This window comes from Cryptotermes secundus, unplaced genomic scaffold (genome assembly GCF_002891405.2).
Source record: "Cryptotermes secundus unplaced genomic scaffold, Csec_1.0 scaffold746, whole genome shotgun sequence".
Classification (NCBI taxonomy): Eukaryota; Metazoa; Arthropoda; class Insecta; order Blattodea; family Kalotermitidae; genus Cryptotermes; species Cryptotermes secundus.
In genome coordinates this window covers 666,138-680,229 of record NW_019739224.1, presented here as the reverse complement: position 1 = coordinate 680,229, position 14,092 = coordinate 666,138, and the positions used below count along the sequence as shown (strand labels likewise).

At 40.7% G+C, this 14,092-nt stretch overlaps 1 protein-coding gene and 1 long non-coding RNA gene across 8 annotated transcripts in view; one reads left to right on the top strand and one right to left on the bottom strand.

The window, feature by feature from the left end:
- Positions 1 to 1,339: 1,339 nt before the first annotated feature.
- LOC111871770 overlaps positions 1,340 to 14,092 on the bottom strand; it is a 203,881-nt gene continuing 191,128 nt past the window's right edge. The window contains exons 1-4 of one of the 7 annotated variants that reach the window (XM_033754399.1): positions 10,086 to 10,228; positions 4,507 to 4,832; positions 2,067 to 2,225; positions 1,340 to 1,534 (exon numbers count right to left, since the gene is read on the bottom strand). In XM_033754399.1, the coding sequence (XP_033610290.1) occupies positions 1,442 to 1,534; positions 2,067 to 2,225; positions 4,507 to 4,737 (483 nt within the window). In that variant the 5' untranslated portion in view covers positions 4,738 to 4,832; positions 10,086 to 10,228 and the 3' untranslated portion in view covers positions 1,340 to 1,441. The other 6 variants (XM_033754403.1, XM_033754401.1, XM_033754400.1 and 3 more) reach the window with 6 other exon arrangements.
- The window catches only part of LOC117282895, a 22,353-nt gene continuing 13,349 nt past the window's right edge, over positions 5,089 to 14,092 (top strand). The window contains exon 1 of the long non-coding RNA XR_004513805.1: positions 5,089 to 5,163. This is a non-coding gene — a long non-coding RNA (uncharacterized LOC117282895). The remainder of the gene's footprint in view (positions 5,164 to 14,092) is intronic.

The following is a 14,092-nucleotide window of genomic DNA, read 5'->3' as shown; positions in this document are numbered from 1 at the left end:
TATATGAAGCATGCCACAGTGCCATATTATTAGAAAAAAGGCATAGATCAAGTGGGGGCAACTGTTAAATGCTGCTTTTTTAAAATAAATCACTAAATGTTATATTTTAAAAATTATCCTTACTTCATCTTCAGTTACTTGTTCACTTTATTAACACAATTTTATTTTCTTAATCTTTGCTTTTGTTAGTAAAAACAGCACTGTTTCGCTACACAGAAAAGAAAACCTGGTATATTCCACTGTCATGCATACATCATGTTAGCAACTGGACTTAATTAGTACACAAGCATAATTATTCTTTCATTATATTTTATTATGTAAACAGTCTACAAGATGTTGCTATAGCCTTTTAAGATTTTACTCTAGTTTGCTATACTCATAATTACATTACTGTATACAGCAAGTTGGCTCTGGAGGCATTCTTCAGATCTGTAACTGGGAAGTGCCCCTTTTGAAACTCACCTGGGATACCAGCTATCCCGATTGAGGTTTTCATAATTTTTCTCAGTCTATTCAGGAATACTCTGAATAGGTCATAAGCACTTCCAAATTCCTTCCAATTCACTATTCACCAATCACCGTACCATTCAAAGCCATAAATTTTTTGTTACTTACAGCCTAATTAAATAAGCCACATAAAAATACAATACTTTGTGTTTTTTCATCTTTTCAGAACAGAACATTTTGGGACTTTCTTAAATGACTTTCTTTGGTATTTTAAAGACATTAACACAACGCAGAACCTATTTGACACTAATGACAGGTACTGCTGGACATGTGGTTACGACTGAAAAATGTGGAGTCAAATGACCTACAATTTCTTAAACAACTGAATAACAAACATTCTTTCTTTTGAAAACCTCCTGTCATGTCTTCATCAACAGAACACTCATTACAAAGTTACTCAACAAAAATCCAAAAAGAGCCACCAAGCTCATATGTGGAACCTTGTACAGTAGTGACAAAATAAATAAAGTAAATCTTCACAAACTGTGAGGATCTCATTCTTGACAACAATGAAGACTGACTAAACCAAAGTCTTATGGGAAACTGGAAATTTGAAGAAACATCACTGCTAACACTTATCAAAGCCTATGTACAANGTGGAACCTTGTACAGTAGTGACAAAATAAATAAAGTAAATCTTCACGAACTGTACATGTACATATAAAATTTGTTAGAAAACATGAAGGCAGAAGCCACTGAGGCACACAGACACAATGAGGAGGAGGAGGAGGAGGAGGAGGATACAAAACTCTATCTTATATAAACAGAACATGTACATGTGAATGGGATTTGTTGACTTCTTTATGTGTATACCCAAATAAAAAACACTGAACACATAAAACAAAATACTGTAATTTGAAAAACTGCACAGGGATGTAAAACGGTAGATCCTTAAGTCCATGGTTGGCAAGGGATTTCTGTATATTTACATGTATCATGACTCACCTTGCAGATCCAGATGACAAGGTTTCTGTGTGCAGACATGTTCACTGGCAATTTGTTGCAAACTGTTTGAGAACAACGATTCCTGTGAGAACATTAACAAGGAAAATATGAAAACAAAAGTTTCATAATTTTAAAAGATATAAATAATATTACGTCTTTATTAACATTCTCCAGACTAAATTGTATTGCAAGGTTCCAACTTCTTCTAGTAAGCTAACAAACAGAAAGTCAAAACTGACATACTTCATTTTCTAACAAATCAGTTCTTTGGAAAACTAGGAAAATATAATGATCTGAAAATCTAACTTGTCATGTTGATGAAGGCAGGTGCAGACAAAATATTTCCCTGTTTTCCTAGAAGAAAGGTAATGCTCAATGATCAGTTCAGGCATGCACACAACCAGATTTTCAATGACTGGCAACCATTTTTCACATAAATTACTGTTACCATCTTCAGGGGTGTTCTGGCATCACATGTCAAAAATAAACAGTGAGTGGTAAAATCAGTTATCATTATCATCAAGAAAATATAAATTATGAGTAAAGCCAGAGATGTGTTTCAAGTACTGCCATTTAATTACTGCCTAGGATCAAGCAACTTATGTATATTTCACCTTATCAAATTGCTCCTTGTCTATAAGAATGTCCCCAGCACTTAGAAAGATGCGTAGTTTGTCATTCAGCTTTGGGTCACTCCACTGTTGATCCTGATATGGAGACACTTCCTCGACAAGAGATCTGAATTTGTCCCCATATGCCTGTTCTTCCTGTATCTATGCTCAAACAATAACCACACAGCAAAATGAGCATCTTAANGGTCTCTTCGCTTGCAGATTTCTTATATTTTTTCTTCTACCCTGAAGATGGAGGCGATACGTTCCTCCGAAACGTCGGTTAACACCACATATACACGGTGCCAAATCCCAGAAGACTGCTTTCCTCATAGTCACCGCAGTGAAAGCCTCAAATCTTACTTCTTACATTTCCACAAATGTTTCATGGCGTCTTTCTGCCACAGGTGGACTCTAGCCAGCGGAGCAATGCTGAGATCATGGATATGATTTAATATAGGAGTGGGTCACTGGTGTCCACAATTTATGAAAACCAGCAATTTTTTATTTATGGTTTATTCAATAAGTATAGTTCTGCTTTATTGAATTAAATATCCATTTCACTTTTACCCTACTAGAAACGGCTTATTGATTCAGCAATGAAATGATAACATAAAACTATGTCAGCAGACCAATGCCATAAATTCTAAAACAGTCTTACAAGTTACAAATTTGTACTGATGTGTCACTTTGCTCTATAACTTTCCAGAATAAAGCATGGAAAAATTCTCAGGCTGAGCTTCTCTTTGTAATTCTCTGATGCTCAGGCCATGAAACGTTCCAAAAATCTCACAGAAAAGATAAAGGGCCCTTGCCTCCATCATGAATTAAATCGCCAGCCATCCAGCCCACAGCAAGTGACCTTACTACCTGAATTATCCTGGTAATAGTGACAATAATCACAGTAATATTAACATTCATAATTAACTAATTTACTGCATGGGGCACAGTTATACTACAGAAGCTCAAAGTCATTCAACCTGTGCCCTTTATGAAATCGAAAGGTTCATTACTATGTCACAAGAGACAACAAGTTATATTACATCAACATCCTCACAAATTACTTGAATAAAATCCATTTTAATAATAGATCAGGAGCTGGAATAGCCAAGTCAGTATAGCACTGAGTTATGGGCTGGATGCCTGAGGTCCAATTCCTGACAAGGGCAAGAGGTTTTTCTCTTCTTCACAGCATTCAGACTGGCCCTGGGACCCACCCAGTATCCTATCCAATGGGTACCAGGGACTCTCACCCTCGGGATTTAAAGCAGCAGGGGCGTGAAGGTAGCCACTCACCTCCATCCAGTACCGACATCAAGAATGATGGAGCTATATTTCTACTTCCACCTGCATCTTCATGGTGTGGTGCTTAATAAAGCACAGGGACATCACTTACTTTTTACTAATAGCTCTTCCAGATGGTCTCTTCCTTTAGGTTTACTGACTACATTTTTGTATGCATTTTTTATCTTCCCCTTACAGTGCTACATATTGTGCCCATCCTTCCATCTTGGTTTGATAAAGCTAATAGTGAAGAAACTATAGTGCAAACTATAAAGGTCCTCAGAAAGTAGTGTTAATTAAACAGCATTCAAGTAAATTACATTAAAATATGTAACTAGTCACCACAATACAGATACAGTTATCCATAGGCTTTAATCAATTAAGCACCAGGCCATGAAGGCGTATGGGTGAATGGAAGTGACTGTCAGTTTCACGTCCCTGATGCATTAACCCCAGGAAGATGGCCCCCAGTACCCCACTGTATAGGAGACTAAATGGGCTCAAGAGCTGATCAGTACGTTACAAAAAAAATACTTGTACCTACCGGGAATCGAACCCCGACTCCTCAGCCTTCCAGCCCGTAGTCTAGTCACTATACCGAGTTATCCCCGACTACTAGTCATCATTAAGGATACATGGAAATAGGGGGCTGACGTTATTAATAGGCCTATTAATAATATTTGTGCCTATTTTCACATAACCTTCTAAACTGCTGACGGACGCAAGAAAATCCTTCTGCGCAACTCCTCCGAGTATTCGGGGGGCCTGGGAAGGAACGTGTAAACCAGTGATCTGTGGTCTAAATAGGTGCCTACATTGTTTACACAGCGTTCTATTGCTTTCTTGCTGGCGACATGTGCAGTTAGTTACTATAGGATTCTGACGATCGTGTATAACACACAGAGATATTGGGTTTTCGGACTTTTTTGGGCCCAGTGATTGAGGCTAGCTCTTTCTAGGGGACCCAACAGAATAGGTGTTTTCCCTCACCTGAGGACGGAAACAGATCCAGTTTCCGAAACGTCGTGTTTTTCTTGGTTATCTTAAAACCAGGACGATGGATAAAGTCCGAAACCCCAATATCTACATGTGCGGTTGGTTTGCATCCTTCCATCTGTTGCACCTATCTCGTAACAACAAAAATACTCACGTCACTTACCTTGTTCAGAAGTGCAGTGTCAGGAACGTCAGGAATATTTGACCTTGTCCGAAACGCCCACTCGGATTCTGCTGTCTTGTAACATTGTTCATCCAGGTCAAACTCGCCAAGCGAGACGTGTGTGTTTGCGCTTTCCTCTTCAGCGTAATCTGCGACCGCTACACAAACGACGACTATAACCAAAAAGTTTTGAATGTTCACCATTCTATTCGCTTCGCTGAACGCTGCCATCTGACGAGTTCTGTTCCGTGCTTGCTACTCAGTGCCGGCGCTTGCTATCTCTCTCTGTCATTCCTCCTCGCCTTTGTACTGCAGAACGGCCAATTCTGAAAACATTAAATTCTTACCTGTTCATCGATTATCTTTTCAAGATACTGTCTGAAACTACTTGGTCACGATATAAAATTAACGAATATATCGATATTTATCTAACACAAAGAAACGTTAAGAAACATACTCCTTTAATAAAATCGTACTTTTAAGTAATTTCCACGTACCCTTCGGTCATTATTACGGAATCGGTCGTGTAATATCTTTCCTCACGTCAGAACTCACAAGGAGGCTACCGTAAGCTCTGCTGTGAAACACGCTCTTCTCTCGAGTCCGTCTATCCACAGTGCATCTTTATAAAAGGATTCATTTTGTGGGTCGCTAGAGGTAGGTAAAATTTCGACATACAGAATAAATTTAACTTTCGCAACACATTTTTAAAACTTCTCTACACATTGAAGTTTCGAAACACGTTAGGCTGCCGCAGTAAATGTTCACTTTCAAGAACGCACGATTGTGGACACTACTGCTGCCTTCAGGTAACGACACATACAGTGTTTGTATTCAATGTAAGAAAACAAGTATTACACAACCCACACACACACACACACACGATTACGTGTACAGTTTACGGTTAATGCATATGTTCTTACCGTATTTACTAAACGTCAGAATACTAAGAAGGGCGCAATTTTATAAAAGCAAACGTGACATGTGGATATAATTTCTCAACTTTAGGAGGAAAGATACGTTAGGATGTAGCTAAATCTACGTTGTTGAAATGTAATCCTATCCATATTAACGAAATATAAATAAATAAAATGTTAAAATATGAAGTTATTAAAAATCATAAATCGAAATTCCTTAGTGAGTGCGAACAAATACTCATCTTCATTAAACTGGCTAGAGGAAGAATAATTAAACAGATAAACCATCAAATATCAGTGTGCACTGATACCGTATTCTGCTACGCACAAGTAGCGCTGCATAACACCTCCGAACTTCGATTCGTTGTTCGTCAGACTGTACTCGGTTAGCGCTCGGGTACCGGTAGACGTTTCCGTTCGATTGATCACGGGTTCCTGCCGGCTTGCACGTGAGGTCGTGAAACTTGCGCTCCTTCAACAGCGACGAGAGCGATGCCTCGAAGTGACACACAATTTGTCAATTCATAATTCAAGACGATATCGGTAATATAATTTCTATTTCAGAACTGTTATGGTTGGGAAACTTGGTCTCCCATCAGAAGGGAATAACGTTATTTTGAGTGTGTTTGAGAAGAACGTGCAGAGTACATTACTTCGACCTAAGAGAACGAAGTAACAGAACGATGCAGAAAACTGTTTGATATGGAGCACTGTAATTGGGATTCTTTACAGTACGTTGTTAAGCTGACAAAACCGAGGGAGATGGAAGAAATTAAAAACAATTAATTCCATGGAGCCGAGTCCTTCAGAAGCCAACAGTAGCTCAGATATTCGAGAACTTTCCAGTATTTTATGGAACCCGAAACTCAATTACCGTGTCCACAAGGGCCCGTCACTCGTCTCTATCATGAACCAGATGAATCTAGTCCAAAACACAGTCCTATTTCTCTAATATGCGTTTTAACATTATCACCTCATGTAAATCTGGGCCTTCCTAGCTGTCTCTTTTGCTTTTCTGAATGAATTCCGCTTCTCCCCGATGTGTACTACATGCTGTGCTCATCTCATCGTCCTTGACTTCATCATTATAATTATATCTGGAGAGGAGTAAAAATTACGAAGCTCCTCACTGTGCAATTATCTGCAGCCTCCCTATTATTTCACCACACTATGGTCCAAATATTCTCCTGAGCACCCTGTTCTCAAACACCCTGTCTATGTGCTTTCCTTAATGTCAGAGAGCAAGTTTCACACCCATACAAAACTATAGAAAAGATTATATATAAAACATTATTATTATTATTATTATTATTATTATTGTGTATCTCTATGTACTCGTGCCAACTTTGTAATTGATCTTTGTGCTATTAAGTTTGCACACAAATAAACACGAATTGAATTTAATTATTATCACCACCATCATCATCATCATCATCATCATACGTTTCATTTCTCAATTAAATATTTACACGTTTCATTTCTCAGTTCTCAATAACAACTTAAATTTATGTTAATAAAATAATAATTATTATTAATACTTTGTTTGTTTATTTATTTCTATGTATTAATAAGTTTTCTTCCAGTGCTTGCCTTTAATTAGTTTTTGACTTTATGTTGTGTTTGTCCATAATGCAATTACCTGTATCACACTGTGTTGTGTCTGTAATTAGCCTTGTAGCTGTTGACTCGGCACATAAATAATAAAGAATTGAATTGAATTATGGCTCTATACCCCTATGTTTGACCTTGGTAACTTTTTCAGTTTCTTAATCCTATACACAGTTGGTAGGACCCCTTGGACGGGGGATCAGCCCGTCGCAAGGCCACTACCTACATACAGAACAACACAAACACAGATTAAACACAAACAGACATCCATGCCTTGAGTGGGATTCGAACCCACGATCTCAGCATTCGAGCGAGCAAAGACAGTTCATGTCTCAGACCGCGCGGCCGCTGGGATCGGCAGTGTAAAGCATAATACTGGCATAATGAATCAACCGTCATTGCAAGCCTTTCGAGAATAATAATATAGAATTTATTACTAACAGGTCAGAAGGCCTGATAAAAATGTAGAAGAAGAAGAACTCTTTACTAACGTACACATTGTACCCTGTACTCTGAAGTTTCGAAGAAATTAAACGATTTGTATACCTAGGTCTGTATACTGACCGACACTGATGAATTGTGAAGTTCCGTGAGTTATGGGGGCTTAGGAGAGTGCTTCTGAATATTTTGCGGAGTGAAACAGCTGTTTTGTATAATAAGCTGTTAAATTAACATTATCTGAAAGGAAAGGATAACCATGCGCGTAGCAGTCGGGTTGTCTGACTTGCGGCTACATCGATTTCTTATTAATTCGAGATATTGAGAGAGATTTTATTCGATATGAACACGTCATAACGTACTGAAATGAAGTAATTCCTTCTCGGACTTTATCTCCATATGACCCTTGCTACAATGACACTCATGCTTTTGTGACGTCACGAGAGTAATGTTCATGGCTACCTAATATCCACACTTAACAGGCAATATGACGCCATCCTCTGTATTTAACTTTGCAACGCAATTAAAAATTTTTGTATAAAACTATTCTGCACATGAAGTTAAATTAATCGACTGATTGGAAGCAAAATTCCCGGAATTTCGTAATTCGATAAACAAAGCTGGATTGCAGTACCAGCAGTCACTGTGGAGTGGATAACAGTTTCCTTGTATTCAAATCGCGGTCCGGCTAACAGCTGACGATTGTGATATTCCGTGACGTTCTTAAGGTACGATTATATTAGCCGATTTGGGCTGATCAGCGGTCGAACCAGGCGACATCATATAGCCTGATCGAGAGCTGTAAACGTTCACACTGTCAACACTGCCTTCGGCAAGTTATCGGCTTAAGTTCTCAGTTCGTATTAAAATGGCCGAAAAACGAATGTTGTGCAGTGTTATCTACAGAACTGCTCGCAGTTCAGAGGAAGAAAAACAGACGATGCCTTTGAACCAGGAACTGAATCTCACCTTGGAAATCTCTCGGTGCATCAAGTGTACTCTGGAATTTCCTAACGAAGATCCTGAATCTTTCAGAAGCTACTTCAGGAACATGTCGGTCAATTTCTGAGCACTCTTAGAAAACCTTTCTTCATCATTTCAAAGGAAATATACCGATTTGCGAGAAGCTTTGCTAGCAAGACTGTAATTACGAATAGTTTTATGGTCTTTTGCTAGAGGAGGCTATTCATCTTCAGCTGCTGTACATAGCGTACCAAGCTGCACAATAACAATGTTTCTACTTGAAGCACTACACACTACAGAGCCGGGATAGCGTAATCGGTATAGGGAATGGCTATGGGCTGGACCACCAAGGGATAGGAGTTCGAGTCCCGGTAGTGCCAAGAATTTTCTCTTCTCCACGTCGTCCAGACGGACTCTGGGGACCACCCAACCTCATATCTATTGGATACCGGGGGCTCCTTCCTTGGGGGTAAAGAGGCCGGGACGTGAAACTGACCACTCACCTCCAACTAGTGCCTAGGTAAAGAAAATGTGGATCTATACATCCACTCCCTCATACGCCTTCATGGCGTAGTGCTTAATTGGTTAAGTACAGGGACAACTTTACCTTAGCTTAACTACACACCGCATATGAAGCGCTCAAGATTACGTTGCGGTAAGTAAGAAGCAGGGGTATGTCAGTCCACGTAGTGTCTGGATGGCCGGGGGTTTGATTCCCGGCAAGAGACTTTTCTCTGTTTCACAGTGTACAGACTGGCTATGGGGTCTACGCAGCCCTCTATCCAATGTGTATGGGGGGGGGGTTCTTTCCAGGGAGTAAAGCTACCAGGCGTGAAGCTGACCAGTCTCCTCCAGCTAGTGCTGAGGTCAAGAATGGCGGAGCTATAAGTTCACTCCACCATGCATCTTCATGGCATGGTACTTAATTAAGCACAGGGACAACTTCACTGCTTTAAAGTTAAAACTATCCCTGCAACAGGCCGTGGAGGCTCATAGTGTTGTGAGACGTCAAGGCTCGCATATTTGCTAGACAGTCGCCTCACAGATGGCGCTGAGGTTTTGAGCCTTACGCGCCGGTCGCCCTTTACCCCCAGAAAGATTCCTGGTACTCATTTCTGTTAGAAGCTGAGTCGACCCCAGGGCCACAGTACGGATGGAAGGATTAGGACAATTGAAAAGTCCAGTGAACTCATAAGAAATCGAACCCGCGACCTTCCGGCTTTTAGCATAGTGTCTCAACCAGCTACGCTACCGCGTGTCCAAACTTCTCCGTTTTACCTTTCACAAACTGAATAAATAAATAAATAAGAATTATTGTTCTCACAGTATTGTCACTAATGTAATTCCTTACTGGTAGTATAATATAAATTTTATCAAACGTTACCCATTTAAGTTTTTTGCACTTAATATGGCGTCTCCGCTGTAAAATCGAGGCTCTCAGCAACCTGACTCAGAACGTACCCTTAAACGCGCTGCAAAGGAGGACAGGGTCAAACTCACTTGCGTCTCGGTGCTTGAGGAACTCCGACAGTCTGTAAAAGTATGCGAATATTTGGCATTGGTTAAAGTTTTCGTTCCCTTTGTTAACCCTTTCAATTGAACTTAGTTTGAATACAGCGGTTTCAATTGGTGTGATTCTTCACTCAGACGTACACGAGGAGGACGACCTTTGGCCGAGTTAAGCAGTTTTCTTGGTGCTTGGTCTACCGTTGGACTCTCAGGCGCATATTGAATTGGACAGTCCATGCTGGCTTCGACATTCTTTCCAGCTGTGACGCATGCAGGTCTGGTACCGCCTGCGCAATAAAAAGATGTTTCACCTGTCTCGTTTTACATTATTAATCTTGTCAACATAAGAAATTATGTGTGGAAAGTGCAAATAGGCAATAAGAAAACAATCTTTCCCCACAGAAATACGCTATTACAATATTAATATTGTTAAAATTAATCATTCATTGTTACATTTCACTTACTCATGGAGCCGAGCCCTTCTTGAGAAGCCGCCAATTGTGCAGCTACTCAAGAATTTACCAGCATTTTATGGAACCCGATGATTCATGACCATGTTCATAAGAGCCCTCCACTGGTCCCTATCCTGAGCCAGATCAATCCAAACCACACCATCCAATCCTATGTCTCTAAGATCCATTTTAATATTGTCCACTCACCTACGCCTTGGTCTTCCCAGTGATCTCTTTTCTTCTGGCTTTCCCACCAATATTCTATATGCATTCATCTTCTCCCATATTCGTGCTACATGCCCTGCCCGCCTCATCCTCCTTGACTTGATCATTCTAATTATACTTGGAGAAAAGTACAAGTTATGAAGCTCCTCATTATGCAGTTTTCTCCAACCTCCTGTCACTTCATCTCTCTTCGGGTCCACATATTCACCTCAGTACCCTGTTCTCAAACACTCTCAGTCTATGTTCCTCCCTTAATGTCAGAGACCAAGTTTCACATCCATAACAAATCAAAACCTGATTCAGGAGGAAATTAAGAGGCGATTGAACTCGGGTAATGCTTGCTACCATTCAGTCCAGAACCTTTGGTCTTCTCGTCTGCTGTCCAAAAACATAAAAATAAGATTATACAAAAATGTAATTTTGCTTGTGGTTCTGTATTGTTACATTTATTATCCTTTATTAAATGTATTATTTCTTATAGAAATAGGATAGGGTGGTATTAACAGTATTCATCTGGCTCAGGATAAGTACCAGTAGAGGGGTCTTGTGAATACTGTAACGAATGTTCTGGTTCCATATAATGTTGGGGAACGCTTGACTTGCTGAGCGTCTGGCAGCTTCTTAAGAAGGATTCAGCTCCACTGATCACATTTAGTTTACCGCAGACAAGCAATAATTTTCAGGCTACGGTATTCGGGATCGTAATGCCGTATGGTCTTGTAAATGGATATCAACGTTTAGAAGGAACATGGTGCCTACATTTTTAGGGCCAACGTGATAATGATGAAGGATAAGTGTAGACTACATAGACAGATTGAAAGGAAAGTCCTAATTACATTCATTTCTTCCCTGAAGATGGAGACAGAATGTTGCTCCGAAACACTGATATCAAATCACAACACTACATGGTGTCAGAAACCAAAAGACTACAATCTGAACGATCATCGCCGTAAGTGCTTCAAAACTAACATCATAATAATTTTCGTTAAAAATGAGATAACATTGCTTATTCTTGAGTTTTTACGTAGTCGTTATATTTGCCAATTTTTTTTCTTCTAAAAGTGAGATTCCTTTCGGAGTCATAAGGCCTATACGACTTCTGGGTTTCCGAACGGACTTGCGTGCAAGCAGCCACCAAGAAAGAAGACGGGCGGGAGGAAGTCTCAACACAAGCCTGGGGTCACAGAATTGACTGCAAGTAACATGGCAGTAACTTACACCAAAACCTCACAATATCCCACAAGAGCTCCGTATTTTCCAACGTGTCCACAGCCTCAAAAGTTCACACACCCTTCTTCCAAAGTAAATAAATAACAAGAAAATTTGAAGGTGCAAACAAAATATAAAAAATGCAAAGTCATCCCTGTAACAGGCTGTGGAGGCCCATAGGGTTGTGAGACGTCGAGGCTCCCACATTTTCTAGACTGTCGGGTCACAGATAGCGGTGAGGTTTGTCAGCCTTTTCGCTTAGTGGGGGGTGGAATCCTACTGGGTCCACTCAATACGGCGGCCACTGATTGACCTATTGTAGCCTGCCCCGGGTGATTATGATGATGGAGCAATTGGTGGAATGAAGATTGGCAGGGAAAACCGAAGTACTCGGAGAAAACCCGCCCCAGCGCCACTTTGTCTACCACAAATCCCACTTGACCAGACCCGGTATCGAACCCAGGCCGCCGCGGTGGGAAACCAGCGACTAACCGCTAGAGCTATGGCGCGGCCACTTTGTCAGCCTTACAGGCCGGCCGCCCTTTACCTCCAAGCATATTCCTGGCACTCATTTCTGTTAGGGGCTGAGTCGACCCCAGGGCCGTAGTGCGGCTGCAACGGTTAGAACAACTGAAAAACCCAATAACCTCATCGGCAATCGCACCCGCGACCTTTCGGCTTGTAACATAGTGCCTCAACCAACTACGCTACCGCGTGCCCGCAAGAAATGATGACCATTACTAAACCACGACTGCAAAAGTAAAGGTATATTCTTATTCTTATTCTTCTGTATTGGCGGATTAGGTTCTCTGGGCTGTTCTCATTGAGAATTAATTCTGAAAATATCAGTCTTACAGACAGTTGGTAGGATTTCTTGGACAGGGGATCAAACAAACGCAGACATTCATGCCTCCAGTGGGATTCGATACCACGATCTCAGTCTTCGAGAAGTGAAGACATTTCGTGTCTTAAACCGCGCGGCCACTGTGAAATATCCCTTATGTCTGGCCATTGTACAAACGACACTTTGCATGAACCCTCAATGATCTTTATGCTTGAATACTGTGTATTCATTCATATAGTCTGATGACTACTATCTTCTGGGATGTGACACCGTATAGTCTGATAGAAGTTTACTGACGTTTCAAAGGAGCATACTGTCTCCATCTTCAGGAACAAAGAGTAAGCTGTGGAAGCAATAGGACTATTCATAGTCACAGCCATTGTGGTCTCAAGCCTCACACATTTATGTCTCATTTAACGACATCTCAGATTATGCGGTACTGAATGATTACAAATGAATGAGGAATTCGGAAGGATGCGCATAGAAGCGGTAATATCTTACTTGAGGTTTTATCCGGCGATTTGACCAGAGAAACTGAGGAAAAAACCAAAGAAAAAATAGTTTTCAAGGGATTATATGTAGTTAGTTAGTTATTGGAGAGGGTGGGTTTCCCCATGCACTGAGACCAGTATTGGTCCATTGTGCTTCCCTCTATGATATTCTACCAGTCTCTATACCCTACCGATATTGGTGCGTACCATCAGTCCCGACCGAGCCAGCGAGTTCGGCCTCTACTGGCTTGGCGGTATCTATAATGCTTCCCCCATCTATCAGAGGCGTTAGAGACTACTGTTGGGCGAGAAATGTCCTTGAATTTAGCTCAGTGACCTCCTTTGGAGATATGAGGTTCTTTTACGCGCCGTAAAGCTACGACACGGGACCCACGGCTTAAAGTCCCTCCCGGAGGACTTGTTCCCTGAATTTTTCCGCCCTTAAAAATTCCACGACCTCCGCCGGGTTTGAACCCGCGTACCACGAGTCATTAGGCAGGGCTTATATGTAAGTGTATAATGAAATAGCTTCTGTCCCCTCCACGGCTTTGAAATAGATCCTGTCGGTGGCCATAGAGCAATATCTTTAGTTCGAAACAGTCTGTAGCCATAAACGCACAGTCATGAAGTATAGAAAGAAAATTGCGATGCGCATGAGCATGAGGATATGCGTGCACGTATCGAGTTCCTTGGGGTCGAATATCTTGAATATAATTACGTTACGAAGTGAACAGTGTCAGGAAGAATGTGATTTATTATTGTGAGCGGCCAGAGCATATGACCATCTGTTTCATGATAATCACAGATGGATTAAGATTACGTGAACCTATTACAATTAATTGTATTCGAAATAAATGAAGCGCCCTTGGCACACACAGAGCAACTACCGTATGTTGTTCATAAACACACGGAATGTGAATTTATATAACT